This window comes from Elgaria multicarinata, chromosome 11 (genome assembly GCF_023053635.1).
Source record: "Elgaria multicarinata webbii isolate HBS135686 ecotype San Diego chromosome 11, rElgMul1.1.pri, whole genome shotgun sequence".
NCBI classification, from domain to species: Eukaryota; Metazoa; Chordata; class Lepidosauria; order Squamata; family Anguidae; genus Elgaria; species Elgaria multicarinata.
The window spans coordinates 4815755-4834422 of NC_086181.1; the positions used below are offsets into that span (position 1 = coordinate 4815755).

Genomic DNA, 18668 nt, shown 5'->3' on the forward strand with positions numbered 1-18668 from the left:
TCTCCTCCAGCAGGCCATTCCATAGTCTGGGGGCGGCAGAAGAAATGGTCCTCTGGGTAACAGTTGTCAGCCTAGTTTTGGCTGACTGAAGTAAGTTCTCTCCAGAGGGCCTGAGTGTGCGTGGTGGACTGTATGAGAGAAAGCGATCCCACAGGTAACCAGGACCCAAACCATGTAGGGCTTTAAAGATAATGACCAACACTTTGTATTTTGCCCTGAAACTAATTGGCAGCCAGTGAAGTGATTTTAAAGTTGGTGTAATATGGTCACCCCTAGGTGTACCGGTGACCAACCTGGCTGCCATATTTTGAAGTAGTTGAAGTTTCCGGACAAATCACAAAGGTAGCTCTACGTAGAGCGCATTGCAGAAGTCGAGCCTCAAAGTTACCAGTGTGTGCACTACCATCTTTAGGTTCTGGGCACCACACTTCAAGAAGGATGCAGACAAGCTGGAGCATGTTCAGAGGAGGGCAACGAGGATGATCAGGGGTCTGGAAACAAAGCCCTATGAAGAGAGACTGAAAGAACTGGACATGTTTAGCCTGGAGAAGAGAAGATTGAAGGGAGACATTTGAAGACACTCTTCAAATACTTAAAAGGTTGTCACACAGAGGAGGGCCAGGATCTCTTCTCGATCCTCCCAGAGTGCAGGACACGGAATAACGGGCTCAAGTTAAAGGAAGCCAGATTCCAGCTGGACATCAGGAAAAACTTCCTGACTGTTAGAGCAGTACAACAATGGAACCAGTTACCTAGGAAGGTTGTGGGCTCTTCCACACTAAAGGCCTTCAAGAGGCAGCTGGACAACCACCTGTCAAGTATGCTTTAAGGTGGATTTCTGCATTGAGCTGGGAGTTGGACTCGATGGCCCTATAGGCCCCTTCCAACTCTACTATTCTAGGATTCTAGGTCTTCCAACTCTAAGAGGGGGCACAGCTGGCGTATCAGCCAAAGCTGATAGTAGGTACTCCTGGCTGTCGCATCTATCTGGGCTGTCATTTGGAGTGACAGATCCAGAAGCACCCCCAAGCTGCAAATGCAGTCTTTCAGGGGGAGTTTAACCCCACCCAGAACTGGTTGATACACCTCCAAACCCAGATTAGGGTCCTTGACAGTAAGCACCTCTGTTTGGTCTGGATGCAGCCTCAGTTTGTTTTTCTTCATCCAGCCCATTACCGCCTCTAAGCATTAATTCAGAGGGGACACACTATCCTTAGCTGACACTGTTATCGGAGGCATAGAGAAATATATTTGGGTGTCATCAGCATACTGATAGCACCCTGCCCTATGCCTCCGGACAATTTCTCCCAGAGGTTTCATGTAGATGTTGAACAGCATTGGGGATAGGATGGCACCTTGTGCAGCTCCTTCTTTGAGAAGCAGCTATCCCCAAGCATCACCATCTGGAACCTACCCGAGAGGTAGGACCAGAACCATTGGAGCACAGTGCCCCCGATTCCCAATCCTCTCAGGCGTTCCAGGATACCATGGTCGATGGTATAGAAAACCGCTGAGAGGTCCAAAAGCAACAGTAGGGACACACTCCCCATCCATACTCTTGTAAAGATCATCCACTAAGGCAACCATAGCAATCTCAGCTCCATATCCAGCTCTGAAGCCAGTTTGAAATGGGTCTAGAAAATCTGTATCATCCAAGACTGCTTGGAGAAGCAACTACCCTCTCAATCACCTTGCCCAAAAATGGAAGATTTGATACTTAACTGTAATTATCAAGATCCAGGGGATCTAGGGAGGGCTTTTTTAGAAGCAGCCATACTACCACCTCTTTTAAGCATGATGGAAAACTCCCCTCCCTGAGAGATGCATTAATAATATGCTTTAGTTGTCTAACTGCATCTCCTCCCTGGACGACCAGCCATGAAGGACAGGGATCAAGAGGGCAAGTTGTCCTCCTCACTCGTCCAAGCAGCTTATCCATGCCCTCGGTACTCACCAACTGAAACTGATCCAGTGTAATCCTACTCGCAGTGTTGCTGGACACTCCATTTAGATCTGTAGAGTGCTAAAAAATAAATAAGGATTGCTTATTTTTCCATTTCTCCCAAAATTTCTATTTTTTTTCCAGGGGAAAAAAAAAACGTATTTCCCAGTTTCAAAATTTCCAGACATTTTATGTCTCTTAAGTATATACCAATCTGCATGCAAGTTGCCATAAATCAGCGATTCTAATGCATCATTCTAACAATGACCTGGTCAAAAGCACTAAATTAGTGTGCCTATTTTAATCTGAGGAACACTGAGGCTGAGAGATATGCAATTGGTACAAAGTGAGCCATGGTAGGTATACTCTTTATTTTAAAAATCCCCTTACTCTGGTTCAAATCAGAAACCCTTGGAGATCTAATGAAAAGCAATCAGATCTTGCCGTGTGATGTACTTTGCTTTGTCTGTCCTTAATCAGCTTCATTGGCAACCCCAGGTTCTAGTACTGAGGAAGTAAAACCTCTCTCAATCTATTTTCATCCACACCATGCATTTTAAGTACCTCTCTCATGTCCCCTTTCTAAATGAAATAGCACCGACTGTAATAACATTTCCTGAGTTGCTCCAGTGCCCTCATGATTTGATTGCTGTATTCCACACCATTTTCAACACAATATCCTTGACATGTAGCAACCTGAACTGTATACAGTATTTCAAGTGTTACTGAACCACAGATTTGCAATAAATAAATAAATTACAATATAACCAGTTTTTTTTACCCCTTTCCTAATGATCCTTAACAAGGAATTCACTTTCCCCCCATAGCTACAGCACAATGGCTTGATATTTTCATTGTTATCCACCATGATCCCTTTCGTGGTCATCACTGTCAGATCAGACTTTAGATGTGGAGTTAGGGGGGAAATTATCTCAATGTTACCCACAGGACTTATGGATAGTGAACCTTCCCAGTTGCTGTCTTTACACTTGTTCCAGTTTTAATTCATCTGTCTTGTCTAAGTGATCAAAGCTGGGATAACAAAGTAAGTTCCAGAAGCTTTGTTTTCATGTCTAAAGTATGCCCTGAATGCAAGTGAAGCTGAAGGCAGAGACTGAGGAAATTTAAATTCTGAGGAACCATTGTGCTGGAATCCATCTGAGAAATTGACAAATAATATGAATCAATCAAAACAGCAATAGAGAAATAAAATGTTTATTGAAATCAGGTTTAGTGTTACAGAACCTTAGTACAACATATATTGAATTGCAAGTTTTTAAAATAGACTTTAGGGACATACTTTTCAAGATCATTCAACCCATAAGGAGGGAAGTCTGTATTTCAGATTTATGTTGTCCCATTTATTGAGCAGCAGACACAAGGCAAATTGGGGTTGAAGCAGGAAGAAAGCATGTACTGTCTTAACGATTCACTGATTTAGGAGGAAATCTTAAGACTACTAATTAACCTTTTGATTTATGTTCATGTCACCTTACTGCAGTTTAAGGGAGGCAAGGAGCTGTTTTAGTAAACCACTTATAATTAGGATGGCTTTGAAGGAAGTGTCCTAGTATTAGGAAAAGACTGACGTGCACACCATTATTTCACCTTGGCCCACTCTGTGGAATGCCACTATTACTGCTTGTCTCTATCTGTGCTCCACACCAATTCTACCTGCACAGTGGAAGAAAAATCCCCCCTTCCACTTCTCTGTGATTGCTAGAAGGCACAAAGAAGAGGAAAATACTTTTCTGACTTGCAAGAAAGAAAAAGCAGAAATGCTCGCTACTTCTGTCCATTGCAATGCTTTCTTCTAGAGAGAAAAGTTCTTTCTTCAAGAACCCACCTCTCCTTCAAGATTTGCTAGAGGGCTCCAGTTAGAGGCAAAGACCTTTCTGAGTTGCAAAATGAACAGAAGTAGGACTAATGTCTATTTCTGTCCTGCAAATCTTTTCTTTTCTGCTCAGCCCTCTAGCAAGGTCTTCTTTTAAGTTTTCTAGCAAGCACAGAGGGCTGGAGGAAGCGGTCTTGAAGAAAATTTTGGAGGGCACAAAGAGCAGGCATTCCTCTGGCTATTTTAGTCCTTCTCGCAGGGCCTTCCATCTCTTCTCAAGAGCATGGATAAGGATAGAAACAGCAGGCAACATCCCAGGTGTTCTCGTTCTTATCCAAACTTCGGCCATGAGTCTCACACCAGGGAATATGGGCCAGTTTCCCTTGGCAAGCTGGCAATGGTATTGTTGATGGCTTTGGAAGAGGGTAGACACTCATAATAGTGGCATTCTCTATGGCACCTGCTGGAAATGATCCTTCAATCACATTACAAATAATGTTATCTTAATTTTTTTAAAATATAATTTGACCTGTGTAGAGGCTACAGCAATAGCAAAAGTCATTTCTGACAATGTTGGAGGGATTAGCTATACCGTCACTATATAAAAGGTGAGCCTCATTGAAACAAACACATAAACAAACCCAACAGGATTTTGAATCTAGTAATGGGAATGCGCATTTGTATGTAACCTACAGATAGTACTACTCCAGTAACGTCAGCTCAGGCATCATAGAAAGATCTACCCTACTCCATAAGAAGGCAGAGTGTGAAACATGCATTCTGTCATAAGAGAAAACCAGTACAGCTTTAAAAAAAGAGATGGTTTCTGAAGCCCTTTGGCAGCACCCTTGCCTGTCCTGATGCCTTTTATGTTGCAGGGAAGAACAGGATTCCTGTCTATGATTAGCGGTCTAATGCTAACCACACTTACCTGGACAAAAGTCCCATTATTTTCACTTGAACTCTCTCTACTGTACTGTCATCCTTGCCCAAGTGGAAGCACAGTCTGGATGATCCATTTGAGGATTTCCCTTTATCAGGTGACTGCTTTGTTTTGCAAAGAAAGGGCATGACTAAGTAGATAAGGAAAACTGGCATGCGGCACAGGGGCTGTGCTATCTAGGGGCTGAGAGGCACTCTGAATAGGGGAGCAAGTTAGTAGTAGACTCCACATTAAGAAATTTGACACCACACACGGTACGAGACTGTTTTCTAGAGTGCTCTTAACTTTCCATGCAAACTAAAGTCTCCAAGCAAGGCATGTAGACATCTGTAGACTATAAGTGACTGGCATTCACAAGCAACATCCATGGTGACTTACAATTTAAGAACAGCTGTACAGATATACTAATTCGCACAGTCAATATATTAACTCATTTGTGGAGACTACCAACCATTTTGCACTGCAGCCCAAATACTTGTCATGAAGCCTTAAAACATGTGTTGCACTTCAGTTGCAGAGACACAGAGAACCATATCTACACTATAAGCTTCAAGAGCTTTGTCATTGCTTTCCTCAAGGGAACCCTGTTAATTCTAGTGCTGTGAGAGATCTAAAAGAAAAATTCAAACTTTGTAAAAATTACAATATCTGGTTAATCCAGTTTAACTTTTCTACATAGATGTCACCATAATTGACTTTAGGCAATATTTTTGAGTAGAGCTGTTTAAAGCCTTGCATATTTACAATGTCAGCCTAACATTAGTGGGCTTTCAACGGATTAATAAGCTTTTTGAAGCATCTAACCCTTTCCCCAAAACAACTGGCTGGCAAGCAAGTGGACATTCCTCAGTTTTTAAAAGTTTGTGGCTTCCTTGTTTCACAAGGCTGCATTAGTCTGAACTTGACAGCAAGACAGTTATTTAATGCACACAAGTTTCTAACAAAAATATATTGTAAAAGTAATATAAGGGGGACAAACGCAAGTCAAGAAAACCTGTGCACATCCATGCAGTTGAAAGACTTACCTCAATTTCTCAGACATGAATTAGGCTTCTTGCTAAATTGGAAAACAATAACTATCAGTCCTTAGAGTAACATTTCTTTTAAAAAACAACAACAGAACAAGTGCTTTCTAAAGTTTAACACATTGCTATTTACTGTTCAAATACCATAGTAATTAGCTTTCATAATAATCTTGGCCAATGCAGATTTCTCACATACTCCTCCTCATCCCATCTAAATGCTCCTGGATATAAAATTGAACCAGTTTAAGGAAGGAAAACCTATAAAAGAGGTAGAAAGAACACAATACAGATACAGTGAGAGATCCTTTGAAGAAGGAAGCTGATTTTATTCCAAGTATTTGACTTGAGTCCAGTGATGCATTGGTTTTGATCCCACCTAAGGACCTTCCCTTTAAAATTATCACACATTTAGCTTCCGTGCATTTTGGCAGAAAATGCTCCAAAGGAGAGGAGCACAACTAGGCCCAGCATTTCTTACTAAATAAAAGTAAGTGGCTTAAGTGAAGAATGGTTCCTGGAGCAATTTACTTCAGCCAATAGTGGGGAAGGATAAGTATTGGCAAGCTACATTTAGATATCTGGAGAGGCGAGGGGGTGAGAAAAGGGAAGAGGCCAAGGGAAATCCAGTGAGAAATATTATTCGGCTTTCCAAGGCAGTTATCAGTAGAAGTGGAGCATGTTCATCCTCAAAGACAGAATTCACAAAAGTAAAATGAAATATTTTGTTGGACCAACTTAGGTTAGGGTGAAGAACTTCATGAGTCCTTTACCAAGAAGTTTGCCTGCCTGAAGAAAAAATTCTGTGAAAGTCCAAAGCATAAATACTTCCCTAAGTTGGTCAATAAAAAGACATAATTTTACTTTTTTTGCATCTTCTATAAAACCACTAGCACTCTAGAGAAAGCAGATTATTGTTTTTTTAAGGGGGAAAAGCAGAACTTCTACCAGTATTAACAAACTTTGCTTTGTGACAATTAATGTTATTTGCTGCCAAAAGACAACTGACAATTAAGACATTGTCGAGATTATCTTGCTATCACAAATTATAATGGAGGCAACTTTTCCACTCCAACCAAAGTCTCAAATGCTCAATACAGTTTAAACAAAGAATGACACATCATAAAGGCAAAGAGATTTGATTGTCAAAGGCAGGTTGGATGGTTTGTTTTTCTAATTAGACTTACTCTATTAGTTGCTTGAACACACACACACATCATTCAACTTTATCCCTGCATTGATGAACTCCCAAGTCTTTCAGATTATGCATTTGGATTTGTAATGTTGATCTTTTTGGTCTTTTCACTCATTCCTTTAAGGCCACAATCCTGAAGCATTTATATAATATTCATTTTATTGAAATCAATGGAACTACTCCAAAGTAGAAAGGTATATCACCAAAAATTGTAGTGAAGCCCTCAAAGTAAAGACTCTGAAATATTCAATATAGAACTGAGGATGATCCAACCATTAACATCGATTGTTTTTAACTAATAATCTCTTAGTAAACTCAAATGTTTCTACATAAATACAACTATAAAATATTTATAAGCATGGAACATTTTGAAGTTTTTAGAAAGATTGTGCTTTACTCCTCATATGTATGGTTGTGGTTTTTTTTAACTATTGCACTTGGCTCCAAGTTTGGCAGAAGTAGATTCACAGCAGTTGCAGAATTTAACCTTACAAAAGTAACTTTGCAAAAGCCAATAAAACTGATGACTTAAAAGAGCAAACCTTGAAATGGTGTTATATTTAGCAATACTTTAACATGTTAAAACTTAATACTTAACACAGCCTGTATAAATGCTTTAAGACGGATGTCCCAATACACAGGGAAACTATCTTTCACACACCTAACTGGAACAAATAGGCTGTGTAGAGAAACTCCTGGGAAAGAGAAGTGAGAGGCTGTAATGAACCTTTGTACTTCTTGGGACATTTTTACAAACTGCAAGAACAATTATTTTGCTGGATTCTATATTTGCATCTCATCTGTGGGGAAAGCTAAAAGTGCCAGAGATTTTATAACTATGCCTACCTTCATATTATGGCTAAAGTATATCAAGTTTTCCTGTGGTGCTTGCAATCCTGGCAAACTAACACCTAGAAGGCTAGATCTGCAATAATCCCTAGTGCTTAAATAGAGCAGCTCAGGTTACTGTTAAGAGACCATGCTGAGTATGGTAACACTGACAGGCCTTTCTCAAACTCCATTTATTCACGCTAGCACTCTATCTGAGACCGTGGCATCCTTCGCAAGCTTAAGGAATGACGATGTATCTCCTGCATCTGCCGGATCCGGTCCTTCTGCCACATTAGGTTTTGTGGCATTGGATATCGCTGCGTGCCATGCAAGGACCGGAAGGGGATTCTCACGTGACAGGCTGTAGCTCGACAGCGAGGCTGGGGCATGGGAGGGAGCAAAAGCCAGCGTTTCCTTTCAGCACAGTAACGGTAAGCCTCTTTCCTATATTGTTTGTCTGTGTCATCACTGTTCTTCCACCCACCTATGATGAAGACATCATCCTTGTAATAGCAGACAGCTGCCCCTTCAATGCTAAGAACCTCTGGTGGTAAGCTTTCCAGAATGTCATCAGACACCTGGCCAGAGATCTTCCTCTTGACTTCTTCATGGTCCAGAGGGTAGCTTCTGGGACAACATGAGGCTGTGTGGTAAAAGTTGTTGTTGGCCACAGCCATCTGAAAGCAGCAATAGTTATCAAGGAGTGGCAGAGACTCAGCATCCTGCCACTGTCTTGCATCTGCATCATATCGGATGATGACAGCCCTTAACCCTTCCTCATTATCCCCATCAACTGGTGTGCGTGCAGCCATGTAAACAAACCTGTCATCTACAGTAACTACTTTAACATCCCGGAGTATTTTTGGTGCCGACTCTAGGTTGTGCCACTTGTCTTGATCAGGATGATAGACAGCTACATCTTTGAAGCCAGGGATAAAATTCCCATGCCCACCAATGCTATACAGACTCCCCTTTACTTCAGTGAGGCCAAAGGAATGCTTCCTGGTTATCAGATTAGAAACTTGCTCCCAGACATTTCGATTTGGGTTGTACCTTTCCACGGTCTTTGCAAAGCCAGGCTCCATGGAACCTGCTACATAAACATAGGATTCTGTCACAACAACAGCATGTCCATCAAGATGATTGTGTATGTGTGGTAAATTCACCCATCTATCTTCATCAATAAAATACCCCACACACTCACTTAAGTAGTCACCTCCCTCAGATACACCACCAATGACCATGATAACATCCATGTTTTGCCCAAAGCGAGGAAGTGATGTTATAGGAGAAGTAATTTGTTGAAGGGTACCTAGCTGCAAATTCTCAGCCCTGAGAGCATGGCTTTCTACTGCTTCTGATACAAGTTTGAGGCAAGCTTCATCGCTGGATACAAGCCTTTCAGATTTCACATGTCGGGTCAAATACGTCGGTTTCATTTGTGACAGCCGGAGAAGTTTAAAGAGCTCACCAAAGTACTTCCCTCTTTCATCAGGATTTCGCTGAACCCACTTTAAAACCATCTCAAAGAGAACTTCTTCCGAGTCCACTGTGATTTCTAAGTCTGAAAGCCAGTCTCTAATGAGGTGGAATGGCAAAGTGTAGAACTCCTCATCTTGGATGACTTTGTAGAAGTTCCTCCTGATCATGTCAGCAGCTTTCAAAGCCAGCTGATTCAAAGAGTACATGTGAGCTAAACTATGGATGGCAACAGAGTTGGAGAGGCTCAGCTTTTTCTTGAGGAATTCTCCGCAGAAATCTTTCAAGCGTATCAATAAAAACCTACAGAACAAGAAAGCAGCTTAGAAATGGCCCACAGGAATTAAATAACATCCTATTGGGAAGCTAGTAACATGTATCTTGCTTTTCACTTTGCAAATCCCCATATCCAACAGCCTATCTTTCCTACAACTTCTCATAGCTACATCCTTTAACTGTCCAACTCCACAATATAGCAACCCACATCTAAAGTGGAATAGAAAGTTTTCCATGAGAACTGCAGTACACATCTGCATGGCTATTTGTACTGCACTGTCTCACCTGTCCCCAATTTTGTACATGCCTTCTTATTCCACTCAAGTCATACCCAAGTCAGACTAGCAGACCATCTAGCAGAGAACTATCTATTCCAGGGGTAGGCATAATGGTGTCTTCCAGATGTTTGGGACTTCAACTCCCATCAATCCAGCCAGCATGGCCAATGCTCATGGATTTTCAGAGTTGTCCAAAACATCCAGAGGGCGCTGCATTAACTATCCTTGGTCTACTCAAACTAGACAATGTCTTACCAAGGACTCAAGCGAGGGTCTTTCCAGCCCTGTTCTCCAAGGTCCTTTGATTAAAGATGCCAGGGATTGAATCCAAGACCTTATAATTGTGTGCTCCAATACTGAACTATGCGCCCTGTCCTAGTAGTAGCTTCAACACTATTGAAAGTCACTTTAGTTGGAGCACATTAGAGTCTAAATAGGGAAGGTAACTTCTCCCTCATCCTAGACCCATCCTTGTTATAGAACTCATTACTCTCTGCCACAACCTCTTTAAAAGTTGTGAACCAACATGGATGTTATCCTCTAATCTGGATGGCCTTTTATTCCAGTTTTATGCCTAACAACTATCTGAACTCTACCAATGGCTTCAATCAACATTCTAACTGTAAATATGTCTGAATCTACCAACAAAAGAACATAGAATTATTTTCGTGGAGTAGGAGTGGCACAGGGCAATTATGATAAAAACATGGTTTATAGTTCTTGTGTTATATGTTTGACACTAGCATAAGTCTAGAGACGATCATAAGTATTAAATTATTTAAAATTTAACAATATATTAAATATGTTTATAAGAGTAGGCATATTAATATAAACATTTAATAGACTTAATAGCATATCTTTTGAAGTTATATTAAGGTTCTATTCAGTTTTAAGTTTATGAGTCGGATCCCGATTCAGTTTATTGAAATCAATGGGACTTCACTTAGCTTTGACTAACAAATCCCACTTATCCCAATGAGTCTAAAGTAAGTATGACTTAAGAGAGCAAGCCTATGCTCTCTGAAGGAGCAGTCTGATGTTGGGATGCTCCAAATATTCAATGCTCTGCTGGCAGATAACTAGCAGAGCAGAAGACACCACCAAGGCAATCTTCACCTCTCCATCCTCCTTTCTGTTGCTTCCAGTGGAGTTGCAGGGCCAGGAGCTAGGAACCTTCAGGATGTTGACCTCCACACCCACCCTATTTGCATCCTCACCTGAGGTTGGAGCAGCTGCAAGGAGTGAGGGGAAATAATCCCAGTTTGGATTTCCCCCTCCAGAGATCATAACAGTATCTATGGCCTCAGAAAAGGAACTCTAAAATATTCTACTACTTGCTGATTTACAACAGAAGCCTATGTAGGTGCATTCGAAAGTTAGTCCCACTGAGTTCAACTAGCTGACTCTCACGTAAGAGGGGTGGAGGATTGCAGCTGCGACAAACTAGTCCATCCCGGTTTTCATGTGACAATTATAAACTCGTAGCCAGGTTCTAAGGGCTGTTTCCGACACAGTGAGTTTGGGGGGTGCTTCAGCCACCAAAACTTTGGGAGAGTTCCCTACAAACTCGTGCTTCTCCCGCCAATATTCCCCACCCACCCCCACCCCACTTTTACAATATCACGCAAACTGCCTGGCTTCATTCACAGAATCTTGCGGAGCTCCCAGAATTGTAACCCTGCCGTGTTTCCCCCCCCGCCCCGGTTCTTCCGCGTGCGCGCACGCGTCTTTCTTCCCGCAGAGCTCCGTGAAAGGAGAGCCAGGCTACGGCCGCCACCGCTTCTTGCCCTGCCTCACCTGTCGGCCAGCTCCAGAACCTCGTGGACGTTGCCGGGGCTGACGCGGACACGCCCCGTGTACATGAAGCTGATGACGGCTTCGACCGTCTCTGGGTCCGGCCCGGCCTCCGAGCTCCATTTGCGCAGCTCCACGCGGCCCGAGCGGGACTCTGCGAAGTCTCCCGAGAGCAGAGGGGCGAAGTACTCGGTGGCAGCGGCAAGAACCGAGCGGTGCGCGCGGAACTCCCGCGGGGGCGGCTCGGCTCGGCAGGAGGCCCCTCCCCCTCCCCCTCCCCCGCCCTCCTCGCCGCTGCCGCCACAGAAGGCTAGCGTGACGTCACAGAAGAGGCCCAGCCGCCGCTGCTCGTTCTGCCGGCAGGCCAGCTCGGAGCAGTGAGCCACGCACGAGAACACCTCCGAGTCCGGCTCCGCGTCCGGCCCGGACTCGCTTTCCAGACCAAGGAGACTCCCGTCTGGCCCGCCATGGCCTCCACCGTCCAAGTCACCTCCTCCTCCAGCCGCCGCCATCTTAGCTTCCCTTCATCCAACTCGAACAATCGTTTCCCCTCCCCCTGTCCCGACTACGCCCAAGGCACGTCACTTACGTAATCATAGAGATATAGGAGAAAGCGGGACAAACTTCCGGTACCAAAGAAGCCGGCATTGGCCATCATAGATTTCTATATTTTTTAGCTCAAATGTAGAGCTGAACTTTTGGACTGATAATCTCATTGTCAGAAATAGTGACTGCTTGCTTACACCGCCTGCAGGGCAAAAGTTATAGTTGTCTATAGAAAAAAATAAGGAAATCCAGGATATTTTGAGCAGTTGTGGTTGGGCAGCATTTTTGTCTCGTGCCACATAAGGCAAAGACTCTTAATTTGGTGTAGAAAACGGGTTTTTGTTTCCAGACGTTTCAAAACTACTGCAAATCCGAATATAGTGCTCTATATTGGGGAGGGGGGGAATCTATGACAACTTTCTAATGTCTAATCTTACTACCTGGGCCAATATTGCAGGTTTATGGTAGGTGTTCATAACCACCCCACGTCATATCTCTACATATCAAGCATATAAGGTAGAATCCATCTAAAGTAATTTACATCCCATTCATTTCAACGTCTACTACTCTAAGTAGGATTTATGTTGGATTTTACCCATAGAAGGGAAAGTCCTGCTGAAAAAGAATCAACATGTCCTGTCTCACTAAACTTTTTGAGTTCTTTGAGTGTCCGTAAACAGGTCGACAGGAGTGATCCAGTAGACATTGATCCTGTTCAGATGCCATGCCATGGTGGTTAAGCATTTTGAGCTAAACGTTGACCCTGGTCAGACAACATGCTAAGCCCAGTGGTTAAGCATTTTGAGCTACATATTATGGTTTAGCATGTCGTGTGAACCATTCCTAACAGGTGGGGAACAACATTAGAACAGGAATCAATACATCTTAAAAATTCATGATTTAACATTGATCTGGATAGGCCTGCCGGAAAAGGCTAGTCTTTAAAGCTGCCTTAAAATCACACAGAGAGTTAATTTTACGAATCTCCTCCGGCAGGCCATTCCACAATCTGGGGGCGACAGAAGAAAAGGTCCTCTGGGAAACTGACGTCAGCCTAGTTTTAGCTGACTGAAGTAAGTTCACCCCAGAGGACCTGAGTGTGCGGAGCAGACTATATGGGAGAAGGCGATCCCGCAGGTAACCTGGACCCAAACCATTTAGGGCTTAACCACATAAACAGTGGTTAATGGCCTAACCATGGTTTAGTGTGTTGTCTAAACAGGCCCAATGTTTACTTCAACTTCTAAAGAGTCACCAAAGACTCCTGAGAAAACTTAACAGTCATAGATTAAGAGGAGGACCTGTTATGGATCAATGACTAGTTAAAGAGCAGAAAGCAGAGAACAGGAATAAAAGGCAAATTCCATGTTTGGGTTATTAGGAAAGGAACTGCCAATATCATACTACCCTTATACAAATCTATGGTGCGAGTCAACCACACTTGGACTACTCCATTAAGTTCTGATCACAGCACCTCAAAAACGATAGTGTAGAGCTGTAAAAGATACAAATAAGGGCAACCAAAATGTTCAAGGGGCTAGATCAACTCCCCTGTGAGGAAAGGTTACAATGACTGGGCCTTTTTAAGTTAGAAAAAAAGACAAGTAACAGGAGACGTGATAGAAGTGTACTAAATTAGGCGTGGTGAGGAGAATACAGATAGGGGGATATTTTTCTCCATCTCTTGTAATACTAGAACCTGGGGTCATCTCATGAAGCTGAATGGTGGGAATTCCAGGCAGATAAAAGGAAGTATGCTGAGTTTTTAACTGACCCCAGAATAGTTGTTTTAAATGGATATTGTTGTTTTTATGCTTTTGATGGTTTTACATTTTTGTATATTTGTTTTTAATGTTCACTGTTTTTAACCTTTGTAAAACGCCCAAAGAGCTTAAGCTATGGGGTGGTATATAAATGTAATAAATAAATAAACAAACAAACAAATACTTCTTCACACAGGCATGTAGTTAAACTACGTGGATTTGCTACCACAAGATGTAGCAAAGGCCCTCAATCTGCATAGCTTTAAAAGGGGTTAGACAAATTTATGGAAGATATGGCTATCAATCTTTACTAATCAAGATTACTATATACTACTTCACTACCAGAGGCAGTAGCCTCTATATATTTGTTGCTGGGGAACATGAGCAGGATGGTGCTATTGCACTAATATCCTACTTGTGGGCTTTTCACACAGTCAGCTGGTTGGCCACAGCGTGAGCAGACTAGATGAAGTCCTGGTCTGATTCAGCATGGCTCTTCTCATTGTTTTCCTAGACTTTTAAGAATTGCTAGTTAGCATTTTTTTTCCTCTTAAAGAAGTTTTGATTTTACTGTTTGAATGGACTGTTTTATTTTGTTTTTGCTGGTATATTTTATTTTATTATTTTTCTTTTGTTAATTGTTCCTTATTACTTTTATTAATCACCCTGGAAACATAAAGTTATATTAAAGGTGTGGAATAAAAATTATGTAGATAAAACTAATAAAATTCCTAAACAACAGAAGTTGTCACTGTCACTATTCTAGTTTTCATTAAAAAGTGAAGTTGGCTGAAAACTGCAATTCTGAAAAGAGACTGAAAACATATCTGCCCCGACACAGGCTCTGAACACCAGGCCCGGCCACGGCTACTCCCTGCTCAAGCCAAGCACCACCGCTTGATATGCCTGAGGCGAGGGACAAACACCGCCTTCCTCAAACTATGTGGAGAAAGGGGTTAAATGGAGAAGGATTTAAATAATAAAATAATATACTGTGAGTTATATGTGCTGAGGTGAATTATTGTCAGAGTGGGTGCTAAATGTATAATCTTCAGAAGATAAATGCCAAACAGACACGTGGGATTTTTGTGGTAGTTAAAACAAAATGATTAAAATTTATTTTAAGAGTTCACAAGCTTTGTTTCAAAATAAAACATTTAAAAACTTTTTTGAAACCTTTCATCCAATCCTTTCACCCATTCACATACACGCTTTCCCTTCTCTCACACAATTGCTCTTGAGCTTGCTTTATTATCAGTATTGTTTAATATACATCAACTATGTGCACACCACACTCCAAAGACACCACTCTCTACAGTGAACCTCAAATTCTCCAGACCCAAGTACTCTAAACACCAAGAGCTAACGCACAGAGAGCACCAACTAACTGAGAGCCCTAACGATCCCCTCAGTCCTTCCCTTATATATCACTCCTCCCCCTCCTCAGATGTTCTAACTCCACCCACTTAGGCCAACATTCTAAAAACCACAAATTTACAAACTGCAGACATACATTTGGGAACTGACTTGTGGGGTGTAACGCCACAATATCCGCATTGGCCGAAAGGATTAAGACATCAGTATTCTGCTCCTAACTACTGCTACTAAGTCTTCTGCCCCAGAGTTGGGTTCTCACTCTTTTTTCTACCTATTTTGATAGCTGTCGGGCTTTTAACAGATTTGCCCCCATCATAAACGGAATGAGTTGTAACTGCTCAGACCCATTCCCTTGCCTCAGAGCTAGAAGCTCTGAGTAGACTTGCTGTCTCAAAGGCATTGGCCTTAGAGCAACATAGAGATCAAAGATGAGGGTAGAAGATGCTTCCTGAATAATCCTGGCATCAGATGGCCACCCTGTTGTTACTGTTCAAGTAACTACACTTGTATGTGATTGTATTATGCAAATCTTTTGTAAGCGGCTTCTTGGCTATAAAACAAGATATAACTAATAATAAAAGTGAGAATTTCACATTTTTAGTTGGTGAGGTGGAGGCTCTGTTCCTTCATCTGTCATTACAGAGCTGGGTTCTCCATGTACTTTTCTTGATCAACCTGCTGTCACTTTGCAGGCTATCAGAATATTTGCAGCAGGCTTTTCAGGGTGGTGATCCTTAGACAGTCACCATCTCTCAGCCTGAACTACCTGACAAGATGTTGTAAGTATCATATCTAGTTATAGGATTGCTCAAGTTCTGGTCCCCTCACCCACAATGGTGCTGGTGCACAAAGAGCAACAAGAGCAATAAAGGGGTCAAGCAAGTAACTCAGATACAAGTGAGTGTGTATATGAGGAGTGGGTACTACATTCCATCACATCAGGGCAGCTAAGCCAAAGAGAATCTGGGGTTGGGTAGGGAGGAATCAGACTAAGAGGGCAGTCTATTAATTTAATTGTTCACAAAAGAGGACAGTGTAAGGGACTCAATGACTGGGTTTGCACATCACAATAAGCCATGGTGGTTTATTTTTCTGAATAAGCCATGATGGTTTATTGCGTCATTTGTGAGCAGTTTTCTCCAACCACAGTGGCTTAGTTAGCCAAAATAAGCCACCCCCATTAACCATGGTCTGCAGTGAGGTTTATTTAAAACATCAAGGCTTATTGTGTTGTCTGGCTCTTCACAGTGGCTTAAAGAATGGTTTAAAGATGACCTACAGTCACTTAGCAAGAGCAGTCAAAACTGCTGCCACTGTGCTGCTCCAGGTAGCAGATATTGGTTTCCAAGATCTGCCTAGCAACAGATTGTGCTCTCTGCCCTCACCCCTCCTTCAGAAGTGCGTTCTGCAAACTTCCAAAGTGGCATTTCCCACAGAGAGGCATAGGCACACAGGGTGTCTACCTTGGGTGCCTCCCCATGATGGGAACCTGTGTGTGAAATTTTGTCCCAATCCTGCAAACGTCCAAGGGTTTAAAACCGCCACTCTCTCTTTGGTGCAAAGGGTTTTTTTCACACATGTGTCTTTGTAATTGCACAGGGCTTGGGTGGTGCATCGGGTGCTATCCTACTAGGGGAAGCTGCATACAAAGTTTTGTCCCCATCCTGCAAACTTCCAAGGGTTTAGAGCTGCCACCTCCTTTTTGATGTGGGCAGGCAGGGGGAAAGTGTGGGTTGCTAACATTTAAAAGAAAAACAACCCGGCATGCTCTTACGCACCAAAGAGCAGTATGGCATGAACTCCCTAATCAACGTTGCTGGATGCTGAGAGAAAATTGTAGTTCTATGGATAGCTGCGTTACAGACCTCTGTGCAAGAAGAGGCAGGGATGCAGGCAAGCAGAGTGGAGGGGGGAAAGCATGGAAATCTGCCTGGGGGCTGAGGTGGTGGGGATGGGTGGGGTGTGGCTTTGATGGGGTGATGGCAGTGGGGGTGCTGGGAAACGGGTAAGGATCGATGCCAGGGTGAGATCAGCAGCGACAACGCAGGCAGCTGCCCATTCAAAGAGAGGAATATAATGTAGCTGCGACAGGAGGGTCAGCATCTTCTTCTGTCTCTGCCTTGTCACTGCTAATCTCACCCCTTCCTCCAGCAATGCACTCTACAAACTCAAGAAGTATCAAACACCTTCTTGAATGCTTAGTGGCAGCAGCCACGCAGGGTTTCCCCTGTACATTTGCTTCATCTCCACAAGGGAAACGTGCACGAGAGTTTTGGCTGCTGCCCTGTAAAGTTCTGCAGACTTACAACCTGCACCCCCATTTTTGTTCTTTTCTGATCATTTTTCTGTGCTAAAGGAAAGTTGCACAGTTAACCAGTACAGCATCTGAATGCTCCCTATGAGAGCCTGAGTCTGCAATTGGGCCCCATTCCAGCAAACTGTCAATGAGCCAGAGCCCGCACAGGTGGAGATAACGGAACGGCTTTTTCAAGCCTGCTGGTGGAAGAAGGGGGCTAAAGCGGGAAGGGATGCCTTGAGAATCAGGGCACCACTGGCGGGCTGCGTGGCTGGGTGGGCGTGTGGGGCAGCAGAAAAGCTGCTAACAGTTGGCAACACGCTGATAACGGCAGGGATCCAGCAGACAGAGGAGACAGACGAATACACCCCTAGTGCAGGTCAGGCCAGTCCAAGAGATGCAGGTGACATAGCGGCAGTGCAGGGGATGCTGGGATTTGGTTTCCAACGTAAAGGAAGCTGGGATCCCATCCTAGCCAAGTGGGAAGACTGTAGAGGGGTGAGGGCAGGGAAAACACGCTACACACAATAGCTTATTTGCCCAATGGTGTGGGGATACGTCATTTTCCCCATCATGGCTTAAAGTGAGATGTAAACCTGCATGGAAGAGCAGCACTATTAGTGAATGTGAATCTCATGGGGAACAACTCATTTCGTGACAACACAGCCAGGGCTGGTGCCAGACTATTTTGTGCCCTAGGCAAGGTCAGCTACTTTCACCCCACCCACCCCACCAAAAAATGCCAACTTTGATTTTTAAGAACAGATGTTTCCTGGAAAAAATAAGAAGCACAAAACTTGAAACTGCTAAATTTATTTTAAAGTGCAAGAAATACGTCATGCCAATTATAGCAAACAAATTGGAAAGGAACGTCTATGGGTCTAAAATGCATTATTTAATAGGAATATCACCTCCAAACGTGCACACACACACACACTCCAAACAAACACACGCATGAACACATGCATTCACTCAAAGACACCATGCACCCCATTCACCCATGCATTCTCTCTCCGAACATGGAGCCGCCCCACCCCCACCCCAGCGTCCCTGGCTTCGCTTCAGCTGGGCGGGTGCGGGGCGCCATTTTGC

At 43.1% G+C, this 18668-nt stretch overlaps 1 protein-coding gene across 2 annotated transcripts; it reads right to left on the reverse strand.

Annotated features, from left to right (window-relative positions):
* Positions 1-1819: 1819 nt before the first annotated feature.
* On the reverse strand, positions 1820-12112 carry KLHL11 (kelch like family member 11). Of its 2 annotated transcripts, XR_010025994.1 has the most exons (4): positions 11598-12112; positions 7783-9549; positions 5745-5776; positions 1820-2023 (listed from the first exon to the last, which is right to left on the reverse strand). XR_010025994.1 is itself a non-coding variant. In XM_063138572.1 (2 exons), exons 1-2 carry the CDS (start codon positions 12104-12106, stop codon positions 7968-7970), a joined length of 2091 nt encoding a protein of 696 aa, XP_062994642.1. In that variant the 5' UTR covers positions 12107-12112; the 3' UTR covers positions 3142-7967. The 2 variants fall into 2 exon arrangements, 1 of the variants encoding a protein (XP_062994642.1); XM_063138572.1 differs by lacking the exon at positions 1820-2023 and having other exon boundaries at positions 3142-9549.
* Between the last annotated feature and the right edge of the window lie 6556 nt (positions 12113-18668).

Excerpts from the sequence above, each read along its gene's own strand:
- KLHL11 (XM_063138572.1), bottom strand. The coding sequence starts at position 12,106 with ATGGCGGCGGCTGGAGGAGGAGGTGACTTGGACGGTGGAGGCCATGGC. Across the intron at positions 9,550-11,597 it reads GTTCTGGAGCTGGCCGACAG|GTTTTTATTGATACGCTTGA; the intron begins GTGAGGCAGGGC and ends CTTGTTCTGTAG.